Source organism: Brassica napus, chromosome A3 (assembly GCF_020379485.1).
Source record: "Brassica napus cultivar Da-Ae chromosome A3, Da-Ae, whole genome shotgun sequence".
Taxonomy (NCBI): Eukaryota; Viridiplantae; Streptophyta; class Magnoliopsida; order Brassicales; family Brassicaceae; genus Brassica; species Brassica napus.
The window spans coordinates 19,845,474-19,870,930 of record NC_063436.1 but is presented as its reverse complement, the minus strand read 5'-3'; the positions used below and the strand labels follow the sequence as shown (position 1 = coordinate 19,870,930).

Here is a 25,457-nt window from a genome sequence, read left to right as displayed (position 1 = left end):
ATACAATCTCTCTCTAAAGTGGCTGCACAAGTTTTTAAAACTCTCTCCCTTCTCTCTAAAACTTTCTCTCTTCTCTCTAAAATTCTCTCAATTGTTTCCAAATCTCTCTCATTATCTTCTTTCTCTCTAAAATTTTCTCAAGTCTTTCTCACAATATTATCTTGTCATTTTAGATATTATGATTCATGGTTTTCATCTTCTCCTTTAAAAAATGTATGTTTTAGATCTATAGCTTTTAAATGTGTATTTTTATGTTTATTTCTCACAATATTATCTTTTTTTGGTAGGTAATATCACTCATGGATTTCTTCATCTCCTCTAAAAATGTAAGTTTTAGATTAATAGATTTTAAATATGTATTTACATGTTTATATTCAAATAAATTTATAGATCAAGCTCTCTACATTAATTTGCTACTAGTTTACCTTATAAATTCTATTATGTAAAGTATTTTCAGATTTAAAATTATTTTCACATTTCAAAATATATAGATTTTTTCAGATCTGAAAATTATCAGACAGTGTAGACTTCTAAAGAAGTTTACTAAAGCTTGCAGACTTCATATGAAGTTTACTAAACCACAAAGTTTAAGCATACTTCATTGGAAGTCTACAAAAATATGACTTTAATTTTTTTTCTATGATTTTTAATAATTTTATCTTATTTTGCAGGTATTTTCTTCCATAGTTGTTCTCTTCTCCTCTTAGAAATGTAAGGTTTACATCTATAGATTTAAAATATGTGTTCTAGTATTTATATTCAAATAAAGTTACATATTAAAATTCATATTAATATGTCTTTAATTTATAACTATTTTGTCTACTAAATCATATTTTTAAAAGTTTTTTAGATTTAAACTTATTTCATATTTTTAATGTATTTATTTTTCAGATCTATTTTTTTTTATAGAGTAGACTTCATTTGAAATCTACTTAAAACTTACGGCTGGTAGACTTCAAACGAAGTCTACTAGCCTTGACTTTTAAGCATATTTCATTAGAAGTTTACTCAAATATGATTTTAATTTTTATCTTATTTTTCATAATTTTATTTTATTTTGCAGGTATTCTCTTCCAATGTTTTCAAATCATCTTCCCAAAAATGTAAGCTTTCCATATATTCATTATAAGATATTTTGTGTTTATAATGAACTAAATTTATAGATTCATACATTATCTTTTTGCTTTGTTACAAGGATGACAAAAAACCATTTTTGAAATATTTTCCAGAACAAAGTATTTTCAAATTTTCTAAATGCACACTTTTAGATATGAAAATTTTCCATTATTGTAGACTTCAACTAAAGTCCACTAAACAATAACTTTACGTAGACTTAATAAAAAGTCTACTAAAATATGATTTCATTTTTTATCTTATGTTTTTCTCATAACTCTATCTTATTTTGCAGGTACTTTTTCCAAGACTTTATTTGAAGCATCAAGATTATGAAAAATCAAACATACTCAATAATACTTTTTAATATATTACTCTGTAATAACTTTCATAATAAAATATTAATTTTTAAATAATTTTTTAATGCATAATCTATAAACATTGTATTCATTTTTAGTTGTTTTCACTTGTATGATATTATTAATTTTTTGTTAGATATCAATTTTTCACAAGATCTAACCAACCAAACAAGTAAAACCACCATAAGCTAAAATAAAAACTAACACACATGTGAGAAGAAGAAAATCTATACAAAATTTTCCCAAATATTTTCAAGAATAACACTAATCAAAACAATTTGCAATAAGTATCAAGTGTATAATTATAACACATTAAATTGTGAAATTCATCCAAGACCATTAAAATTTTACTAACATACACTGTAAAATAATTAAATCATGAAATAACATGATGAATAATACACAAATACACTTTTAATAGAATTTACGACGTAGACTTCAACTGCAGTCTACATTTGTAGATTTACAAAAACGTCTACACTTATTATCTAAAATATAGTCAATCCAAAAAAATTAGTGTATTTGGCGCAGGCTTGATACACAAAAGCGTACAAAGTGTGTCTTAGATAACTCGATCAAGTTCCGTACTTGTCGATTATTTGTGACAGGCATAAGAGGAGTATTTTCCTATTCGGAGTCATTTGTTTTAAATGATGTTTGGTAAGGAATAGGTTAGCACCATCTTCTCAATTTTGTTGTCCAGATCATAATCTTCTTGTGTCATTTCAAGAAGTTTACCATGTGTACAGCCATCATGCACAAGGAACATTCTTCAACCTTTCTGATTCTTCATCCTTTTCGAATATTTTGTCACCCAAAATGTCTTTGGCCCATGCTTCACACTCTCTCTAAGTTTCCAACCACATCCTTGAACACGACACTTAGCCACATACAGAGTTTTCGTTGTCTTATATGCTGAGAATGTAAATTTATATTCCACAGTCACCGACTTCAGCTTTGAAACAAGTTCAGCCTTATTAGGAAAACTATAAACGAAGACTTACAAATACGTCTACAATTATTAGCTAACAACATTGTCAAATTAAATGAATTATACCTTCATAATTATAAAAAAAATTCTTTTCAAAATCACTCAAACCCATCAGGATTAACTAACACACACTGTCAAACAAAAAAACTAGAAAAAAATTAATGAATAATACACAAATTCACATTTTTATAGATTTTTCTATGCAGACTTAATATTCAGTCTCTGAAGACGTAGACGTTCTTTTCAGTTTACAGACGTAGACTGTCAAATAGGTCTACTCTTTGGGTTGGTTTTTGCAATTGACCATTTTACGGGTTGCTTTCTATAGTTGAATAAAAGTTGTGATTTTATACATGTAGACTTTCATTTCAGTCTACAATTTAAAAATGTTACTTTTTGCAATTGACCAGAATTCATCCAAGATTTGACTTTCAGAACTAGACTTCATATGCAGTCTACATGTTTGAATTTTTTTGAAAGAGGTTAGTTTTGCAATTGACCAAGTTTGACTTCAAATCAGTAGATTAAAATGAACGTCTACGGGTGTGTAGACTTCTTGTGAAGTCTACTCTCAAATCCGACGGGTTGGTTTTGCATTTGACCAAAATAAAAAAGTAGACTTTATACTCAGTCTACATTTTTTTTTTAAGATAAGAAGACTGCATATGAAGTCTACAATTTAATAAATTTTTGATTGCTTTTTAAACTTTTTGGTCAAACACAAAACTAACCTATTCCACGAAGTCAAAGTTTTGGTCAAATGCAAAACTGACCTTTTATAGACTTCGTTGGCAGTCTACATTTTGTAGACTTCCGTTGAAGTCTATTTTGAAAAGTCAAAAGTTCGGTCAAATGAAAAACTAACCTCTTTTAGGTAGACGTCTTAGTAAGTCTATCGAAAATTTTATTTTTGTTGTCAAAGGTAAAGACAGAGACTACTGGGGAAGTCTGCGTTAGAAAAAAAAATTGTCTGGTCAATTGCAAAACTAACCCGTGCGTTGACAAATAGACTGCATCGTAAGTCTCTACGGAGGCGTAGACATACAAAACAGTCTACCGTCGCGACACAGATCTGAAAAAGAACGAAAACCATGTAAATAGTTACCTTTTTCATGTGTAAAGCTCGTTTCCAACCTTTTCAACCGTCCAAACTCCAAATATGAGCAAAAAGAAGCATCTTTAACGATTCACTAATGAAGAAACTCGAAAATATGAAGTTTGTGATTATGAAAATGATAGTTATGAGAGTTTTTTAGATGGAAATGTAGAGGAGATGAGAGGAAATGAAGTTTTTTGGGTTAGAATGAGAAAAAAAGTGGTTGAAAATTGAATTCTAGAGCTTTAGAGCTCAAAAATGGTGGTTCATGGTGGTTGGAAAAATTGATGATGATGGCATTTTTGTAAATAAGAAGAAATGGTTAGGGTGTATTTGGTTTTTTGTTAATTTCGAAATTAATAAAAAAATAAATAAAAATGGTAATTTTGTGAATAATTCAAAAACATAAGGATAATATGGAAATTTTATTGATGAATAGTATGGACAAAAAAAAAAGGGTTGGTTTTGGGTTTGACTTGAAAATATGGGTTGGTTTTGAAAAACACCCTTTTTTTTGGCTAAAACTTATCCTTTAATTTTGATGGACTGGGGTATTTCTAAAGATTTGAGAAAGTAAATTACATAGATGATCATAGCATCCGTATCGATTTTGTTGTTGTCATAGTCGTTGCTTAGAAATAAATATACTACAACGTTTTGTTTATTAAAAGGGATAAACATATCAATACTATTAAAACAGAAGCAATTTTTATCTATTTACAAATAGTCTAGGTTAGACAATTATATTTAATTACATTTTCTATTATTCTACTCATATCTAATTTAATTGTTAAATATACATTATACCTAAAATTAAGGAACTAACTAACTAATCTATTATTTTTTAAACTAATGAATTTAATTTATATTAATTCAAAATTCAAATAACTAATCAATTATGTTTTAGTTATTAATGTAATAAATAATTATATATATATATATATATATATATATATATATTCATTCGTATATATACAACTATATATTAATCCAAATGCAAAAAAAAATAAAAATTGTTCAAAACCCTCACCAAATACATAAAAATATAATTCTTATAGTAGAGTACTAAAATATATAAAATAAATATTAACAGTAATTATATGATGAAACATGTTACTATTGATAGTTTTATGAATATATTTTTTACGGATTACTCAAACAGACATAAAATATATATATCAAATATATACTAATTGAACAAATATATTAACACAAATATATCATAAAACATTACATTAACATAAATCGAAGCCAGAGAGTAAGAGTCAATATTTTAATTGTTTAAAAATAAAATTATATATATAAATTATAAAAAAATTAAGAACTAAATATATTAAAAATATATATCAAAATTAAAATAATAAATATTTACATTTCTAATGCGAATAATGAAATTAAATTTTAAATTTAAAATAAGCCATAGACAAAACATCAAAAAGTATCTAATAACTAAATAAACAATTATACTTTTTTTTGAAAACGTAAATCATTAATTTGTAATAGACGTATACACATTATTGATGCTCAAATCTATTTTATTTTTAATATGCATCTACTCAAATATTAATCCATTAACAAGATGGAATTTTAGTTGGACTAAAATTGTATTAAAATTGGAATATCAATTTCATAATATATTCACTATTCTTCTGAACGTTCATGAATATATATTACAATACTCAAAATATAATAATAAATCAAACCGGATTACATATTGGGTCATCTATCAGTTCAACCGATAACCAGATCTCGGGTTTTAGCGGTTGTTACGGGTTTTATAGAATTTTTAAATAACAGTTTTTTTTAAACTAAAATGGATTACTTATGAACTACCGAATTTGGCAATTTAACTGCGGATCGGATCGGGTTTCAAAACATTGAATATAATGTTTCATTCGTAATATCTAAGTGTAGATACAATTAAAATACAAATTTATATCAAATAAATTTGGAATGTTTCGAAAATAATCCCGCGCTTTGAAAGCGCGGGTCAAAATCTAGTCAATACTATTAAAACAGAAGTAATTTTTATCTACTTACAAATAGTCTAGGTTGGACCATTATATTTAATTATATTTTCTATTATTTCTACTCATATCTAATTTAATTGTTAAATATACATCATACCTAAAATTAAGGAACTAACAAACTAATCTATTATTTTTTAAACTAATGAATTTAATTTATATTAATTTGAAATTCAAATAACTAATCAATTATATTTTAGTTATTAATGTAATAAATAATTATATATATATATATATCTATTCATTCGTATATATACAACTATATATTAATCCAAATGAAAAAAAAGAAATTTTTCAAAACCCTCACCAAATACATAAAAATATAATTCTTATAGTTAGACTTTTAATATATATATAAATATATATTATAAAATAAATATTAATAGTAATTATATGATGAAACATGTTACTATTGATAGTTTAATGAATATACTTTTACGGGTTACTCAAACGGACATGTAATATATATATATATATATATATATATATATATATATATATATATCAAATATAAACTAATTGAACAAATATATTAACACAAATATATCATAGAACATTACATTAACATAAATCGAAGCCACAGAGTAAGAGTCAATATTTTAATTTTTTAAATATAACTATATATATAAATTATAAAAATTAAGAACTAAATATAATAAAAATATATATCAAAATTAAAATAATAAATATTTACATTTCTAATGCGAATAATGAAATTAACTTTTAAATTTAAATAAGCCATAGACAAAACATCAAAAAGCATCTAATAATATGTGAATAACAAAAGTAAACTAACTAAATAAACAATTATATTTTTTCGCAAACGTAAATCATTAATTTGTAATAGACGTATACACATTATTGATGCTGAATCTATTTTATTTTTAGTATGCATCCCCTCAAATATTAATCCATTAACAAGATGGAAATTTAGTTGGACTAAAATTGTATTAAAATTGGAATATCAATTTCTTAATATATTCACAATTCATCTGAACATTCATGAATACATATATATATATATATATATATATATTACAATACTCTAAATATAATAATAAATCAAACCGGATTACATATTGGCTCATCCATCAGTTCAACTGATAACCAGATCTCGGGTTTTAGCAGTTGTTACGGGTTTTATAGAATTTTTAAATAACAGTTTTAAAAAAAAAACTAAAATGGATTACATATGAACCACCGAATTTGGAAATTTAATTGCGGGTTGGGTCGGGTTTCAAAACATTGAATATAATGTTTTATTTGTAATATCTAAGTGTAAATACAATTAAAATACAAATTTATATCAAATAAATTTGGAATGTTTCGAAAATAATCCCGCGCTTTGAAAGCGCGGGTCAAAATCTAGTAGACTATTAAAATGGATATATATATTTTCCCTTAACTATTAAAATGGATATTTGCAGAGAGATATTATAGTATTGTTGGATAATGATCTCGGTTTTTATAATCAAAAAGAACGATGAGTGGTCTAAGTTAACAAAAAAAGAGAGAAGCTACATTGGTCAGAGAATCAAAATCCAGATTAGTTTTGGAGATATTGTTGTCCTTTGAATTTTATGTAAGCAACGTGTAATAATCGTTTGCCTCAGATTAGTGTCTTTTAGTGAGACTAGTCAGATACTAGAGAGTAGAGACAAGTGATGCTAATTTCATTCAGAGTTTGATCAGTTATCCCACGATACATGATATAATATAGAAATTAACAAAACCAGGTCCAACTTGTGTGTCAAACATGAATATCAGTTTGTTGATCATGTGAGATACTTATGTCATCAAATTAAATAATATCTGGTTCTAATCTGGAACAATACATAAAAATAACAATAGCTTCCAAATAAAACCTTATCCGGCCTCGACTCCAGATCCCCATTGAAGCAGTGCCAACAAGTTTCAATGGTTTTTGCTCTTGGTTCCAATTGCAGTTGAGTGTTTTGTTGTCACTGGAACGACCTTACAACATTGTGAAGTTAACCGTCTTTCTGATTTTGGAAGCGACAGACAGCCGACAAGTGGCTTTAGGTGGTCTATACGGGCTTCAGCTTCCTCGGTGGCACTTCTCGAATAATCATCATATCCCAGTGTCGCTGCTGGTCACTTAGGTGATGTACTCCTATATCTATACCAAACCCGAAAAGTCGAACCGAAATTCGAACCAAATTTTACAAATATCCGAACGAGAATAAATTTCATACCTCCAAAAAAATTGAGATCCTATAAAACCTGACTCGAATTCGTCTGGACATCCAAATGTCCATGCGTGTAAACGTTGTGAAGTTCACTTTCCCATAAGCATATGCATATAGCCATATTTTACTCAGAATTTATTAAGGCTAACCCTCTGAGAGCTGCCGAGACTTCATCAAACGACACAGTTTCACGAAGCAATGACATAAGTAATCAAAACGACATCAGATGATTCTGTCCTAAACCTTTCTCTTCACTTCCCTCATCAGGAATGATGTCCTTCGTCTTCCCTGTAACTTTGTTCAAAAACGTTTTTCAAAAATTTTAGTATAAAATTATTTCTTTACACTTGGATTCTATAGCTCAGGCAACAAGGTCCTTACGATTCTTCCTTAGCCACTGTATTCTCTGAGTAGACATAAGGTGTTCGATAAAATGCCTGAGTGAGTTTTCAGATACTCTTTTCTCTGTTGCAGACTTACTCGCAGTGTTACTCATCCCCAGAAAGCTATGGAGAATGCAAATTTTAAGCCTTTTTAACACTGTTAACTTCAGACAAGGTAAAAAAAAAGGAAACTTTTGCAAACCAAGTTGGTTTTGCTCGAGCAAGAGTATCGATACTCACTCTGTATGTACCGTTGTTGCAGCTGCTTATAGTACTCAGGTTATTTTATTTTTCTTTGTTGTAATTTTAGCATGTAAGAAGAGTCAACCTCAAACTTGGTCGTTATCACTTATGACCGTCATGCTACCGTCCTCATTGCAAAGAATTCAAATTTGGCTCCCACTAGCGTAGACTTGGACTCTTGATTATTATTTAGACTTTGACCTCTATCATTAATTTACATTTCAGAACCACTTGTGGGATGATATCCATTGCCAAATTTTCCATCTTGCAAGTTTCATGTTCTTGAAACTATGCAGACCTTCCTCACTTTCTTAACATTATCTCTCTTGTTAGGAGAATCTTGCTGTCAAACGGATACTCTGCTTCAGGGGGAGTCCTTGAAAGATGGGCAAGAGCTGGTTTCAGCTTTCAACATCTTCAAGCTCAAGTTCTTCAACTTCAAGAACTCGAGCAACTTGTATCTTGGTGTTTGGTACAACAATTTGTATCTGAATGATATCCAAGACAGACCCGTCTGGATTGCTAACCGTGACAATCCGATTCCTAGACGCCCTGGAAGCCTCACGATTGACTCTCTTGGTAGGCTGAAGATTTTGAGAGGAGCATCAAGCCTACTGCTTAACCTGAGTTCTACTGAAAGCACTGGAAACACTACCCTTAAGCTGTTGGATTCTGGAAATCTCCAGCTCACGGAGATGGGTCCTGGTGGTTCCACGAGGGTTTTGTGGCAGAGCTTTGATTATCCGACTGATACTCTTCTCCCTGGGATGAAACTCGGTTTCAACGTCAAGACCAAGAAGAGATGGGAGCTGAGATCAGGGCTAAGTGATACTTTACCAGCTTCTGGATCTTTTGTCTTTGGGATGGATGCCAATATATCAAACTTATTGACCATCTTGTGGCGTGGAGAAAGGTATTGGGCAAGTGGGCTCTGGTTCAAAGGTCGTTTCTCCTTGGAGGCATTCAACAACTACGAATCGGTCTTCTCTTTTAACTCAACAGAGAGTGAACGCTACTTCGTGTTTTCAGTTGATCGCCGCTATCCTGAAACAGTGTTTCCCACGATAACGATAGACCAGCATGGCGTTCTGCATATAAACAGGCTTGACAGAGAGCTAGCTCATGTCCGTTGCTCTCCTTTCACTTTGAGTAAAGAGGTCAGTTCCAGGGATCGGTATAGACAAGATTACAGCGGTCGGTATGAGAAAGAGTACAGAGATTGGTATGAGAAAGAGAACAGAGATCGGTATAGGGACCAGTATGAGAGAGAGTACAGTGATCAGTATGGGGGAAAACCCAGAGGTTGGTATGAAAAAAATTCCAGCGATTGTTATGGGAACAAATCCAGGGATTGTTTGCAGGCTGGTTGCACAGTCCCTGATATGGCACATGGGTTACTGAACTGCAATCCCTTTCGCTCTACCTATTTCGAAGAGGCAGGACCAGCTTTACTAGGCAGTGGTTCTGTTGTTAATGAGACCGGTGGAAGACTTAGTTCAGCTGATTGCCATGTTATATGTCTGCAGAACTGTTCTTGTGTTGCCTATGCCTCAACTAATGTGGATGGTACGGGCTGCGAGATATGGACTGATCCCTGCAAGCTGTGGTATACTGATCCTACCAACAACAGGTCGTCTTCTTCTCCTACTTCCAGAAGTATATACATTCGTGAACAAGGTCCGACATGTATGGAAAGTGATTCAGGAAACTATATTCCGGGCTTTGGGGGAGACAGAGACCATGGAAATCCAGTAGTTTGGCTAATTGTTGGAGCATCACTCTTTTTAACCATACTTGTGATTGGTTTCATCATCTATAAGTATAAAGTAAAAGGTAAAACACAGTGTTATCAGAATCACATTCTTCTCTATGGTGCTCTTACTAACAATTTCACTTCTTTTGTTCTGTGTGTGATGAATTCCAGTAACTGATATATTCCGCAAAACATTCTACTTTTTACGTGGGAAAACCATTCAACTTAGCAAGGCCGCTTTTTACTTTTCACGGGAGAAAATCATTCAACCAAGTAAGACGGCGTTTAGCTATCTATGGAGGAAAATCATTCAACCAAGTAAGCCTCTACTGAATAATTTTTTTTGTATAAATTGTCCTTATGGAAAATTAAGAATACTGTTTGTTATATTATTATAGTGAATGGTTTCATTGGGAGGAAGCTTCTAACACTGAGGTACGGTTCAGCAGTAGACCGCGAATTGTTGCTGCGATATATGGATTAAAACAAGCTCCCAGAGCCTGGTTCAACAAATTTAGTGATTTTCTGCTGGCTTTTGGCTTCATCTGCAGTCTCAGAGATCCTTCTCTCTTTATATACAAGAAAAATGGAGATATCATTCTCCTTTTGCTGTATGTAGATGATATTGCTTTGACAGGGAGCAACAAAGCTCTCATTGGTACACTACTAGATGCTCTCAATCGAGAATTCAAGATGAAAGATTTGGGTCAGTTTCACTATTTCTTGGGTCTGCAGGCTAGCTTCACCGCAAATGGTATGTTCCTGAATCAGGAAAAGTATGCTGAGGACCTTCTTCACATCTCTGGTATGTCTGGTTGCACTCCTGTAGCTACACCACTACCTCTTCAGCTCAATCGAGTTCCCGATACTTCACCATTGTTCCCAGTTCACGCATGTTTGACATCAAGTTGCCTTATATCCCACTGATTAACTGTGGCAATGTGTAGTATGGCTCTGATACCATGTAAGCAAGAAGAAGAAGATCTAGAGATCTATAACAGAGAATATAAACTGAATGTTTTCATTATATTTCTTGCTTGAAGTTTATTACAAACACTAAAGCTTTATTTATACTAAAGAGAAGAAACCCTAGTCTATCTCCTTGCTGTCAATTAGGGCAACATCTCTTCGTTGGATTCCAGCTGTTGGAAGCGATTCTTCAACACTATTGGTTCTTCTAGTTCGTACTTTCCAGGACCACAAGACTTGTCCTTTTCTCTGTTTTGCCTTTCATAACTTGTAGTAGCCGTTGCTGTTTTCTGATTCTGAATGGGCTTTAATTCTTCTTCTTGCAAGCCCATTCCGTGTTTAGTAAAGCTTGTTTCAGCCCTTGGAGTCTTGTCCCTAAAGTCCATTATCTCATTCTTCTTCTCTGTTTCAGAAACAGAACACGTTTCTGAAGTTCCTTTTGGTTTCCAGATCTTCTTCTCCTTGTCACCTTTGTCTACAAGGCAGGCACAGGAGAAGTGCAAGGAAGAATAATAATGAACTTAACATTTTTAGCTTTGAGAGTGTAGCCTTGGCAACAGATTACTTCTCTGATGAGAACTTGCTTGGTGAAGGAGGTTTTGGTCCTGTCTATAAGGTACTGACAGTGACAGATTCTGTTATTTAACTTAAGATATAGATTTTGATGCTTCCGCAACTTTCTTGAAAGGGGATGTTGATGAGTGGGGAAGAAGTGGCGATCAAGAGACTATCAATAGCATCAGGGCAAGGACTAGTGGAGTTCAAGAACGAGGCCATGCTTATTGCAAAACTTCAACACACGAATCTCGTGCAGTTGCTAGGATGTTGCATTGAGAAGGATGAGAAAATGTTGATTTACGAGTACATGCCTAACAAGGGCCTTGATTACTTCCTCTTTGGTGACCTTTCTTTTTAAAATATGCCAAGAATCTATGTGTGGAAGAAACTGATTTCTGAAATGCCAAATCTATTGTGCAGATCCATTGAGGAAAAATGTTTTAGATTGGAGGCTGCGGTTCAAGATCATGGAAGGGATCATTCAAGGGATTTTGTACCTTCACAAGTACTCGAGATTGAAAGTAATACACAGAGACATCAAAGCCAGTAACATTTTGCTGGATGAGGATATGAATCCGAAGATATCGGATTTTGGGATGGCTCGGATATTTGGAGCCCAAGAATCCAAAGCCAACACCAGAAGAGTTGCTGGAACATTGTAAGTTCTCTCTCTCAAGAGTTACCAGAAACTAAGAGAGAGTTCCTTTGATCAGGTTTTGATAGAGTTTCTTGTGTTTGATATATGTATATAGTGGCTATATGTGTCCTGAGTACTTCAGAGAAGGGCTATTCTCGGCTAAATCAGATGTGTTCAGCTTCGGTGTTCTGATGCTTGAAATAATTTGTGGAAGGAAGAACAATAGCTTCCACCGTGACTCAGAAGGACCTCTCAATCTCATAGTTCATGTAAAAGCCAAATCTCTTCTTCTGCTTCTTCTTTATTTGTTAGCATTTCACGTAGTCTTTGGATCTTTAAAACTATGTTTTCAGGTGTGGAATCTGTTTAAAGAGAACAGAGTTGGCGAGGTGATAGATTCTTCTTTGGGAGATTCTGCAGTTGAGAACCCTCAAGTGTTGAGATGCTTTCAAGTTGCTCTCTTGTGTGTACAAGAAAAGCCAGAAGACAGACCAAGTATGTTAGATGTTGTGTCCATGATATACGGAGACGGAAACAATGCTCTTTCTTTGCCTAAAGAGCCAGCTTTCTATGATGGTCCCCGGAGAAGCTCACCAGATACAGAGGTTGAGCAACCAGAAACGGAAAATGCATCAGTAAATAGAGTTTCCATCACGGTGATGGAAGCAAGGTGAGCTGGTGAAACTAGATTTACCATGATCGGTGTTGCAATAATTTATTAAACTCGGTTAATGTTTGTAAGCTTAGCTTGTATCTTCTTCTATGCACACACAATAATAAATTGTAATTAGTTATTTGTTTTTTTTAACCAAACGAAAGGTGTTCAAACTATAAACTCCTATTCATGGATGGTTCTTGATGACTGTCATATGGTTTGAAAAAAACAAGTACGTATAGCAAAATATTGTTTGAATTTCTCACATTTGCACAAGTTGTCTCTTTAGATTCTCCATTTTTCTCTTGCATATGAATCCAATTCCATCTCTCAATGTTCCTTTTTTCCTCTGCTTCCAGATCTAAGTTTGATAGATGTATGAAGGTCTTGTAGCCTCTGTCTAATCAAACAAAAAAAAATTCAGAGAGCTTTTATATTACATTAAATTCATACACTACACAAAACGTATCTTTTGCCTTCCAAGAAGAGTTTGCATAAGATCTTTTCTTCCAATGTTATTCACAGTCTGGATCTATTTTTGATGATTCTATTAGATTCCACTGCCATATACTCCAAATGGGGCAATTCTGCCAAAAACCCTCTAATATTAAGGATGAATAGACATGTCAATTAGGGCTGAAGCCTGTCCAATCAAATAAATTACTGGGTTTGGGCTTAATTATATAAGCCTAAAAATTTGGACATTTCGGGTTTAACCCATTAAGATCTTAATTGTTCTAGGTTTAAGCCTGTTTGAGATAGAACCGATCCAGAAATTTGAAACTTATATTTTAATTTATTTAATTATTTAGCAATTAATGGTGTTCATATCTTAAACAAATATAGAATTAGTGCTAATTTGTTAAACAAATATAGAATTCCAATAACTATGGTGGCATCAAAGTCTAGTTTAAACATTGGTGTTCATGTCTTAAATAAATATAGAACTTGTCTCCTACCAAGACATGTTAAAGCACTAATTTGTATACATACTTAGGGTCCGACTGGTGACCATTTAGAAAACAAAAGAAACGAATAGAAAAGAAACGTAGAGGAATATAATTGCAGGAATAAAAAGGAATGGTGGTTCCATCCCATAGTTAACAAAAAATTAATTTGTTCTTTATTTCTCTACAAAAAAAAGAATGGTAGGGAATGAAAAGAAAAAAATATTCTTTTATAAATGATGATTTTTTAAGGAATGTTAAGGAATGCATTTGTTCCTCGTCGTTCCTTGGTCACCATTCATACCCTTAGTTGGAAAGGTTTACGTTTTGCGATCTAGATATTTTTAAAATTTTATATTATATTGATTATTTATGTCAAAATTGAATATTTTTATATTTTATATGTAATTTTTGATGACGATGAGAATGTGAAAGTTACCGAAAAGCTCTGCATCTATAATAATAATTATATTTATCATATTCAGGCTTCTATAAATTTATTTCTTTTCAACTTACAATTGTCTAAACATTTATCCCCTGAACGTGTAACTATTGTTGACAGTGCCACTTCGGCTAAATCAAGAACTATTGTCACCGCAGCTCATTCATTTCTATCCACGGAGCGTGCGGAGAAGAGAAAAGAAAAGAGGTGACATAACATTCCTATTTTCTGTTTTTCAATACGTTATGCATTAATGGTTTTGATTGATTGCTGTTCTTTAGTTCCATACAGCCTCCTCTAACTCGAGCAAAGTCGCCAAAACTAGGGAGGATAAACCAAAACAAGGGACCGTGATGATGAAACCGCACAGAATGCTGACCAGATAAACCGGTTTGTTCCGGAGGATGTGAACTGAATTTTGGAACCGGAGTCTTCTGTTGACAATGAAATGAGACTTGAGAGTTATGTGTTCCGTTGTGAGAATGTAATGGGATGGCTTGTGTTGTTTTAACTTATGATTTGAAGTGTACATGTGTGTAATTTAATGTTACTTATGTTGTGTTTAATTTTGAATGTGTACACATAGAAGCAAGAATCTTCCTGTTGGTCTTTGTTTATAGTGAATCTTGTTTCATAATAATTTTGTAGACTTGACTCAGCGTATATTGTATTAGGGCTGTTCGTTTGGTTGCCGCAGGTACCGGCGGCAGCGGCAGCGTCAACATTCTGCGTCAACTCTTGTTCGTTTCGTTGAAGCAGGAACCGGCGGCAGCGACAGCGTCCGAACGCTGCGTCTTGCGGCTGACGCCGATAAAACCTGCGGTCGCGATATGATATGCGGCAGCGTCAGCGGCAGCGTTAGCGTCTGCGAAACGAACAACAACTGTCTTCATTGACGCTGCCGCCGCCGCTGACGCCGAAACCTGCGGCAACCAAACGAACAGGGCTATATCTGGGTTTTAAATTGCGTGTGGCGAGCCAACGCGATTAGGGGCTCGACTCTCGCCAAGCGCCATGGCGAGGCAAGTCGATCGCCATGTGTAACACATTTAAAACGGTGTTTTTTTTATTTATAACTCCATGTTATGACATGGCAATAGCAAAAACACAGTAAAGGAGAAATTAAAACAACAAATTCATTGAGTTTGTTGGATGATCCTCCGGTCTCATACATAGTAGAAGTTCAAAGTAGAAGAGAAGAATATGAGACTAGGGAAGAATGATGCGAGAGGAGAATAGAGGTTTGCTTGATAGGAGAAAATAGTATATGAGAACAGAGAACTAACCGAGAAAGAAAAGAGCTAGGGAGAAGATTTGTAAGGCCGTGAATAGAGAAGAATAATATCAAAGAAAGAGCTGATGAAAACTTTAGGGAATTATCATATAGTAGACTGAGTTAGGGTTTGTTGATAGATTATATTAGACGGCAAAGCTTCATGGTAAAAGGGCCTCGGTTTAATAACCTAAATCTGTACAAACCAAGTTGGTTTGTCTAAAATCAATGAAGCTTCGCTATAGGCGCCTTAGGAACTACTACTAAAGCGTTCAATAGCGATCGCTATGTGTACCTCGCTTGGCTTTGAGGTGATGAAGCGACGAGGTCACCGCTACACCTCGCCTCGCGCCATGGCGACCAAAGCGATCGCTATTTAAAACCAAATCATCTACCGCGCTGTCGTGAGAAAAGTAGAAAACCTTAGTATTTCAATATTTCAGTTTAAGTAAGGTAAGTTGTTGAATCAAAGCCTCTTGTTGGTGAGAATTTGGTGGATGAATGAACTGGTTATTCCTTAAATCATTATTTAGCTGTTTGATTATGTTATAAGTATGTTGCATCCTGAAACTTTGCAAACAAATTTGTTATACAACACGTCGTACGTCACTCAAATCAAGAGAACACAGAGATAAATCATTTGTCACAATCCTTAAACATCACTACATCTGATCATAAATCTGTTGATGCTAACACCAAAGCTGTCATAATTGCAATAAACGATCTCCCTAATATTTCGTTTCCTGTAAAACAGACAGATAAAAAGCTTTTATTAAAAATAGAAGACGACAAAAAATCAATCTAAATAAAAATTATGTTTCTACTGATTCAACATAAAAGTTGAAAATTCAAAAATTGATGTATGTGTTTCGCACTTAGAACCAATTGATATTAAATATGTACCAAGCGATACTAAATAAATTGATTTTCTTAAAACCAATTGATACCAAATATGTCTATATATATGTGTTGATTTTCTTAAGTTTCCGATATGATTTTCTTAAAACCAATTGATAATAAATATGATCAGAATATGAGAGACCACAACCGCGCAATGCATATATATATTTTTTTTTTGTAACATCCGCGCAATGCATATAAATTAAGAAAAATATATACTAACCATTTATAACGCCACGACTCCGTTGCAACGCGGAGATGTTATAATTGAGAAGACATTTAGGAAATAATATATTAGCCGATGTCACACGAGCTTGGCCGCAACATCCAGATAAATATTGGACTGCACGTCTCAAGCACAGGGTGCAGTTTCGTGGATCAAGATCAGGACTACACTGGACGATGGCCTTTAAATCATAAGAACTTTCCAATTGAGTAACATGTTCTTGATCCTCCACAAAATATGGAATCGGTGATGATGAAGATGAGGAGGCTCTGAGGATGAGCTCGTTTAGTATTCCACTAAGTGTTTGGTTGAAAATTTCAGGATATTCTGAAGAACTGAGCATAGAGAATCTACCGAAGGCAGGTCCATCCTCGAAGAGCGTGAAGAAAGAGAAGTTTGAGTACCGAACAATACATTCATCATAGAATATGAAATTTCCTTTGTCAGAATTGCAAGTTTCACCGACGTTTGACGTTGCGGAACGGACACAGTTTGAACAAGATGCTCTATTGATGTCTCCTCTGCAGAGGAACATGCCATAGACTGTGTTTGGGCTAAGACCGGCCGTGGTGTTGGCATAGCTTCCGAGGGAAGAACGGTCGCGAAGGGTAGAGAGGACAGTTTCTAGGTTTGATCGATAAGCGCTAGAATTATTGAAAGTGGTGGAGGTTTGGTTGCAACCATACGTTATTTCTACAGATTGGGACATGGTTTGTAGAGAGAGTAAGAAGAAGCAAACCAGGACAATAGCAAAGTGTGTAATTATTCTTGTCATTTTTTTGTTCTTTCTTGATTAGTACGACTTATGAGAAAGAACAAAACCGAGCACAAAGATTTATATAAACGAAGAACAAAACAGCGCAAAACATTTTTTTTAAAAACAATTCAATCATGTCAGTAAGAACATCTCCAAGGGAACTCTATTTTTTCCTCTATAATTTACACTAAAATAGAATAACTCTATTATAGAGTTGAATTTGTTCTAATGGTTCACTCTATAATAGAATGAAATATAGAGTAATCTTATTTTTTTACTCCAAATATAGACTGAAAAAACAAGATTACTCTATATTTAACTCTATTATAGAGTAACTCTATTATAGAGTGAACCATTGGAGCAAATTCAACTCTATAATAGAGTTACTCTATTTTAGAGTGAAATATAGAGAAAATTATAGAGTACCATTGGAGATGGTCTAATGTCCACATATAACGTGATAGACCAATTCAGAAGGAGAAAATCTTTAATATTATAATAGTAGTTATTGAATTTCATATTCATATATATGTATATAATGTAACATTTACTTGTCTTTGTAGGTAACAGGTTCTTCAAATCAGATGAAGCCAAAGCCACAAGATAACATTGACACGTTCATTTTATGAAAGATAAGCAAAAAAAAACATTACTTGTTGCTCCAAGTATAATGTGGTATACCAATTCAGAGGGAGAATATATATATATGAGAGTTTAAATGTTATTAACTAATTTACTGGTCATATTTGTAAGGTATTTATTTATTTATATCAGTTTAAGCGAAAGGAAAAAAAGATTATAAAGTTGAAATATTGGTTTTGTCAAGGATCTCTGAACCAAAGCATACGACTTGTTTCTACAATCTTGGAAGGAAGTGAGGGTGAGGCTCGCTCAACGCTGCTATCACAAGACTTCAAGAAAAACGAGAAATAGAGGGAAGATGGTAACCCAAATTCTGGATCAGCACACGAGAGTGGACAACAATCAGATGAAGAAAACATCACATCCCCTCTAAATTTACCATCCTAGAGGAAGAAGGTATAATAATAAGAAATGTAAAGTAAAACCTGACCCAGTCAATGGAATCATGTGTTAACTAAACCAAATAAGGAACAAAATCGGCGCATCTTTATTGCATTTGAAGGAAAACAGACTACAAAGAGCCTCATCACCAAAAAAACATACCGTTTTCTCAACCTCAAAGCAAAAAGGTTCCCATATTTATTCTCAGCAAATAACTAAATAAAATTTAAACCCTAGGCAGTTTTTTTATTCATGGTTTCTTCTTTCACAAGAAAGAGTTTTTAAGAAAGAAGAAAAATGATTTGATGATGGATGTTAGAAGAAGAGCTATTCACAGAGGTGAGAGCCACTGTAGTGTAGAACCATGACAAACTCAGCACCGGAGCTCCCAACCATGGCGCTTTTTCTCTCAGCAACTGGAGTAGACTGGACCCACCAATCCACCAAGTTATGCAGCTTATGCGTCGAACACACAGGCTCTTGCCTTAGCCATATCTCCACCTGCAAGATCCAACCAAAAAGAGATCAAGATCTGACCTTTTTAAGAACCAGAGAGAGACACAGAAGAGTGAATTACTTGGTCTTCGCTTTGGAGACCAAGCTTATTCGCTAGATACTTCTTGACATATGAGACAGTTAAGTTTCCATCTCTGGGAAAATGCAAAAAAAAAGAATCACTATCACACATTGTGAATGAAGTTGTTAAGTAAAGATCTAGTGATCACTTACGTTCGTATGTAGGCATTGGAGATTTGTGGCAGTAGTGGCCTCTCTGTGTTCCTGTAAACCCACACACTTTATATAATCAGAACCAAAAGCTTAAATGACAAATGCAAAGATGATAGTAGTAGTAAGGTCTTTTACTGATTCGCTGCAGCTATTAGTGAAAGCCAAACTTTCTTGTTACTTCCTTCAACTTTGTCTTCTGCTTCTTTAGAAACGGCTGCTTCTGATGCACCATCTGAACTCATATTCCCCTGCTTTCGCGGTCTCAAAACCCGCTGAGCATATGCTTTTCCTTTCCCCTTCTTACCTGCTGAGATAGTAGAGACATTTTCTTGCTTCTCTACACCATTGCTCTTCGGTTTCTCACCAGAGACTTCCTTTGGAACGTTTTCAGAGCTTACCAGAACATTGTTTTCATTTGCTTCACCAGTGACTTCCTCTGTATTGCCATTTGGAGTTATCACAGTCTCAACATTCAGTGCGCTACCGTTACTCTCCTTACTATTACTCAAGGACTTGCCAAGATCATCAGATGAAACTGGAACCTTTTGTACGCATCCATTAGATGTCAATGCTCCAGCCTATGATGCATCAGTTCATCTCAGTAAACTATAAAAAGAATGATAATGTAATAATAAGTTATTACTAACCAAACCATTGTCTTGTTCAAAGTTGAGAACAATCTCAAAACCATTGTCGCTTTCCACATGAAGCTGCTGCGGTTCCAATGGGTTCTCATTCCTTTTAGGCGCCAGGTTTTTCCTCACACGCCTCCTAAAATTCGAAACTAGTGCGCACGAGGTCTGGTTCAGAGAAACCGCTTCCATTTCCTCCTCAAGCTTCTCACTTTCCAACGCACCATCAGGAGTTGGTTCAGGTGAGGTTGATGCTCTAGGTGAAGTAGCCGTCTTCTTCTTTCTGGAGTATGTCAAAGATGCTGAAGCAGTCTCAATGGCTGCTGCTGCTGCCTTTACGCTTTTTGGCTTTTGTTTGAAGACCTTTAGCCTCAACTCATCCCACATGTTATCCGACCTGCATTTTCTCATATAGTTCAGTTTTGTTTGAGACTAAAGACTTTGAAGAAGCATTTGAATATTTGGTAACCTGAGTTTATCAAGAGGAGCAACACCAAGATCAACATTGCAGACAGGACAAGCTTTCAGATTCTCTACTACCAACTTGTCTTCTATGCATCTCTTGCAAACTGTGTTCCCCAAATACAAGTAGAAGAAGAGATTTTTAATGTCTTTATTACAAGAAAGATGATAACTTTTCTCACATTCAGACAACGATTTGAAGATGAAATATAGATACTAACATAAGTACAAAGAGAACGTAAGAGGCACAGATTCGATTAAAAGCAAAGGCTCACATGTGTGGAGGCACTCGGAGATGGTGGTGGCACGGTCGTAGAGATTGTTACAGATAGGACAAGAGAAGCATGCCTTCATGTCCTGCCTCTTCGCCTTCAAAACAGTCATCTTCTTCTCCATTACCATATGAATCTCGGATACAAAAGATTCTCTTTTCTTTTCTTTATGGGTTCACGTAAAGCAGCATGGTGCATGTACTACGACGAAGAAACCAAACGGCCTGACGATAAAGTTTGAAGCTTTATCGTTGATTTCGCAGAAACAGAGACGTGAAAGTTTGAAACTTTTGGTTCTCCTCTCGCTCGTTCGCTCCGGGGAAAACGAAATCTCTGTAATAATAAGTGAGGGTTTTGATTGTTGGAGGTTAATTTGCTTAATATGTAATTTTTTTTACGAGAAAGGGGTTGGATTTGAAAGTTTTACAAACTTAGAGAGCTGAAAGTGAAAAAGATTGATTTGGAGGGCCATAAAGAGAAATAAACAAACATTTAATTCTTAATCGGAATGGGAAACTTGTGTAACGCATGTTTTATTCAACAGTAAATAAAACAGAAAATTACTTTGTATATTTTTAGGGAATTAAAAATATCTCTTCTATATAGGGCTGTTCAATATGGTAAAACCGAACTGTACCGAACCGAACCGAACCGAAATAGACAATATGGTTTGGTTTTGGTATATATTATATAAACCGAATGGATATAATTTTATAAAAACCGTAGGATTTGGATATGGTTTGGTATATAACCGATTAAACCGAATAAACCGAACAAAACCGATTAAAAGTAGAAACATGTAAATATGTATCTATTTTATAACAATATATGAAAATCTATTTGTTACATAAGTTAAATTTGTGTTAATAACTATTACCATAATTTTATAGTAATAAAAAATCTTAATTTGTAAAACACTTGAACTATAACTAAATAACAATACATCACAATTCAGACATCTTATTTTCTAAGTCTTTTTTGATCTTTTTGATTTATTTTAGTTTTCACTAAATTAATATAAAGATTATAAATTTGATGGACAATAATTAATGGAAAATTTTCAATTGAAAATGCATGACTTTAATGAACACTAAATATGGAAGAGTGAAAAAAAATTTCTTTCACGTTTCTGTTTTGTTTCATATTTTTATTTTTAAAATTTCAAGCTTTGATTTTAGTTTTAGATTTGATTATTTTATTTGATGGTAGAAGCATTTTTACTTTTTTGTTCATTTATTTGAACATGTAATATATTTTTAATAAATGACTGTGTTGACAATATGACTCTAAAATTCATATAATATGATCTCAAACAAAATAATTATGTTTTTTGTTATAAAACCGAATAAACCGAAAACCGACGGTATATAAACCGAACCGAACCGAAGTAAATATGGATTTAGAATGGTAGTTATATTTTACTAACCGAAATACCGAAAACCGAAAAAAACCGAACCGAAACCGAACCGATATCCGGATTGAACACCCCTACTTCTATAGTATTTAAAAATTGAAATAAATTACTCACAATTTTTAAATTGTTATATGTATTCACTAAAATTGTTTTTTCGTAATCAAAAATATTTTTATTTTTTTGAGAAAAAGGTGTTATTAAAGAATCAACAAGATATAATATAAGTCCTCCTACTAACCAATCCACGTCTGGTTCAATGTTGCGAAGAGTTCTGAAATAATTTTCAACTTGCTATTGCTTATGAGGCTGTTCAATTCTAATCCCTATTGGATTTTTCATGCCTTGTTCAATGTTGCGAAGAGTTCTGAAATAAGTTGTTTCAATTTGCTATTGCTTATGAGGCTGTCAATTCTAATCCCTATTGGATTTTTCCTTTAACCTTTCTTATAAGTGAATATATAGTCCCACTAAAATTATAAACTAATAATTATAATATATATAATTTAAATTTTATTTAATATAAATAAAATATTATATTTTTAATTTTCTTAAAACGAAATCTTATTAATTTTTTACTTTTGTTTGACAACACATGAAACGAAACTAAGTAACTAGTCTTTCCGATCCAGGAAAAGACCGACATTCGTTTTGATTGCTGAGCTTGGTTTACTACCATTTTCACTTGATATACATTACTATGATACTTATTTTGGCTTTGACTGGTAAACAAATAGCATAATCCAGAGTAAATGAAGGGGGGAAAAAAGATAAAAAGATTTATTACCTTTTGTGTTACGTTGAGTTATGCTCATGATCCACAGAGAGATAAAATTAGAAAAGACAAAAGAAAAATTCTACTTTTCAGAGTAAATCAGAATAAAAGCTTTTCATTTCTCTTTTTTCTTGATTAGCTGAATTTAAGCGTAAATGAGAGTAAATCTTTTATTCTACTTTTTGTTACGCTAATTGTACCTTACATTTACACTCTTTTACTGGTACATTACTATGATAGATTGGAGTTGGACATTCGAAATGGCATATGTCAAAAATGAGCTGGCCTGTTTTGTAGACTAAATGATTTTATTGATTAGGTAGTTGTTGCTTTTTTTCTCTACTACGTTATTGCACCTAATTTTGTCTTCTATTTCCGTTTTAAGTTTAGAATTCAAATCAAAACTTATGATGCTGGTTAGCAAATAGCAATAGTAAAGTTACTAAACATAAAAATAATTGAAATTTTCAAATAATGTTGGTGTATAATTACTTAATTAGGACCCATCAGAGTTCGCAGTACTATAGTTTTTTTTGGCTCAAGTCATTTTCGTATTGCATGCTTGACCTTGGTTTAGTTATTGACTTATTTCTCATAGACCGACCGGGACCACTATTTATTATTTTATATGAGTAATATCAAAATTAGAATATGACACAAACATTGAGACAAATTATTAAACAGGATAAATTTTCTTCTCGAGGAAAATAGGATACACATTACAATAACATAATGACCATATGAATTAGAAGACCTATGAATATGCATGCACATGCTCGTGTTCCCTGCCCTTCTCATGGGCCCTTAATTTAATAAATCCCTCCCACATAATTAGAGAGCAAAAAGGTCAAACTATACCAATTGGAAGCGTCGACGACTTACATAATTTAGATGATACGTACTATTAAAGTAAATTCATTATATCGATAAAAACCATGGCATCATCCATACAAATCACAAGTGATATATGCCTATATCATACATATTACGAATTATAAGTGCACAATAAATATTTTAATACTAAAAATGTTTGACTAAAATTTATATCCTCTTTTGTATGACAAATTACTTTCATTTTTACAAAATGAGAAGATAATCTATTGATTTAAATTAAGGAAGCAACATATAATTTGGGATATGTTAAATCTTGTAAAGCTGCCACAGATATAATCGTCAGTTAGTTTAAACATGACCGGTGACAACCCACATTTCCAAAAAAGTTAAGATACCAATTTATGATGAAATGACAACAAACCAACTTTAAATTGGTTATTTAATGAGGAAAAATCAAAACATAATCAGATTCTCAAAACCAACGAACACTTCTCGTTTTGGCAAGAATTTGACCAATATTATTACTGCATACGATTAATATATTTTAAATCTCCCATTACATTAACTATTTAAGCTCAATTTATTAAACTAATGATCAGGGGAGGATTAAAAATATTTTTTAGCATGGGGCGTTATCAATTTCTTAGAACTAATTTTTAGTTTACAAATATTTCAATCAATCTTAACACTAATTATCAATGAAAATAACAAATTAGGTTGGGGCACATGCCACACCTCCTCTTGCCTTAGATCCACTCATGCGAATGATTTATCTTCATCCACTAAACAACTAGCGTAAATTGATTTTGTGTGTGTGTGTGTGTGTCTCTAAGTAAAAGAATAAATATCAACATTGTCCATAAGAGATAGCGTTTGGGATTTATTGCGATGTTTGGAATGCTGGGAACTAACTAGAAAGTATAATCAGATAACAAACGGTCCGTGCGATTGCATGAACGAGGTCTAGACGTTTGTCTCATGCAATCTCACTCGGTTTCACACACATCTGGCTTAGATCAGATCTCAAATGCTTATCAAAGCAATCAATCTGAATCGTCGTCCCTCGGAGCTCGGAGCTCTACGGAACCCTTTCCGACATCGATCGACAATTTTCAACTTTTTTTATTTTTATCGTTTCAGTCACATTTTCAGACTTCAAAATAGGCTAGTTCGTACCATTGCTAAGTCATGTCTCAGCAATTGCTAAAGCCTGTCTCAACAATTTGTTCAATGGACTCTAATGTTTTATCAGTTTTAATCTAATTTAAGTAATGGTTGAACAAAAAAAACATCTATGCTTAGATCAACTTTTAAGAGAATACATATAAAAATAAAATAGTACAAATAGATTCGAGAAATAAATGTTTAAGACCAAAAGTTAATCCATGAATTGTGTTCAAAATACTTCATTCTACTTATTATCATAGAGATAGAATGAGGAATTGGGGATTGCAGGTACCTGCAAATTGCATTCTGTGCAATGTGGCAGAGGAGAGAAGACAACACCTGTTCTTCGAGTGTAGTTTCAGATCGGAGGTGTGGGCGTTCTTCTTCTCAAGATTGAGTTTAAACCCGCCAGCTTTGTTTGAAGATAAGTTGAGATGGCTTAGAAATCCCACATCTGATGAGTTTGTGAGGTTGATCACTAAGCTAGTGTTTCAAGCATCCTTGTATTACATTTGGAAGGAGAGAAATTCTCGAATTCATAATCAGAGCTTTCGACCGGCGCAAGCAGTGATCCTTGAGATGAAGCAAATAATCCAAGCCCGGCTAGACCCGT

At 33.3% G+C, this 25,457-nt stretch overlaps 4 protein-coding genes across 7 annotated transcripts; 2 read left to right on the top strand and 2 right to left on the bottom strand.

Moving 5' to 3' along the window:
- Nucleotides 1–7,728: 7,728 nt before the first annotated feature.
- On the top strand, nucleotides 7,729–12,364 carry LOC106439611 (G-type lectin S-receptor-like serine/threonine-protein kinase CES101). Of its 4 annotated transcripts, XM_048776573.1 has the most exons (8): nucleotides 8,472–9,644; nucleotides 9,771–10,117; nucleotides 10,160–10,255; nucleotides 10,347–10,403; nucleotides 10,574–10,650; nucleotides 11,614–11,760; nucleotides 11,833–12,043; nucleotides 12,123–12,364. In XM_048776573.1, the coding sequence occupies exons 1-8, from the start codon at nucleotides 8,713–8,715 to the stop codon at nucleotides 12,362–12,364; spliced, it is 2,109 nt and encodes a 702-aa protein (XP_048632530.1). In that variant the 5' UTR covers nucleotides 8,472–8,712. The 4 variants fall into 4 exon arrangements, with proteins under 4 accessions (XP_048632528.1, XP_048632529.1, XP_048632530.1 ...); XM_048776571.1 differs by lacking the exons at nucleotides 11,614–11,760; nucleotides 11,833–12,043; nucleotides 12,123–12,364 and adding exons at nucleotides 7,729–8,169; nucleotides 8,271–8,354 and having other exon boundaries at nucleotides 8,756–10,255; nucleotides 10,347–10,493; nucleotides 10,574–11,276; XM_048776572.1 differs by lacking the exons at nucleotides 11,614–11,760; nucleotides 11,833–12,043; nucleotides 12,123–12,364 and adding an exon at nucleotides 7,729–8,354 and having other exon boundaries at nucleotides 8,756–10,255; nucleotides 10,347–10,493; nucleotides 10,574–11,276.
- Nucleotides 12,365–12,461: 97 nt separating this feature from the next.
- Nucleotides 12,462–14,737, top strand: LOC125575436 (G-type lectin S-receptor-like serine/threonine-protein kinase CES101). The gene is made up of 4 exons (XM_048777019.1): nucleotides 12,462–12,608; nucleotides 12,693–13,009; nucleotides 14,504–14,590; nucleotides 14,665–14,737. Exons 1-4 carry the CDS (start codon nucleotides 12,462–12,464, stop codon nucleotides 14,735–14,737), a joined length of 624 nt encoding a protein of 207 aa, XP_048632976.1.
- Nucleotides 12,905–18,173, bottom strand: LOC106442341 (putative cysteine-rich repeat secretory protein 5). Its single transcript, XM_048776574.1, has one exon. It carries the CDS (start codon nucleotides 17,555–17,557, stop codon nucleotides 16,775–16,777), a length of 783 nt encoding a protein of 260 aa, XP_048632531.1. The 5' UTR covers nucleotides 17,558–18,173; the 3' UTR covers nucleotides 12,905–16,774.
- A 404-nt stretch (nucleotides 18,174–18,577) lies between these two features.
- On the bottom strand, nucleotides 18,578–21,248 carry LOC106444148 (probable E3 ubiquitin protein ligase DRIPH). Its single transcript, XM_013885662.3, has 7 exons — nucleotides 20,661–21,248; nucleotides 20,393–20,492; nucleotides 19,939–20,320; nucleotides 19,427–19,869; nucleotides 19,292–19,342; nucleotides 19,140–19,212; nucleotides 18,578–19,063 (listed from the first exon to the last, which is right to left on the bottom strand). Exons 1-7 carry the CDS (start codon nucleotides 20,785–20,787, stop codon nucleotides 18,890–18,892), a joined length of 1,350 nt encoding a protein of 449 aa, XP_013741116.1. The 5' UTR covers nucleotides 20,788–21,248; the 3' UTR covers nucleotides 18,578–18,889.
- Nucleotides 21,249–25,457: the final 4,209 nt, after the last annotated feature.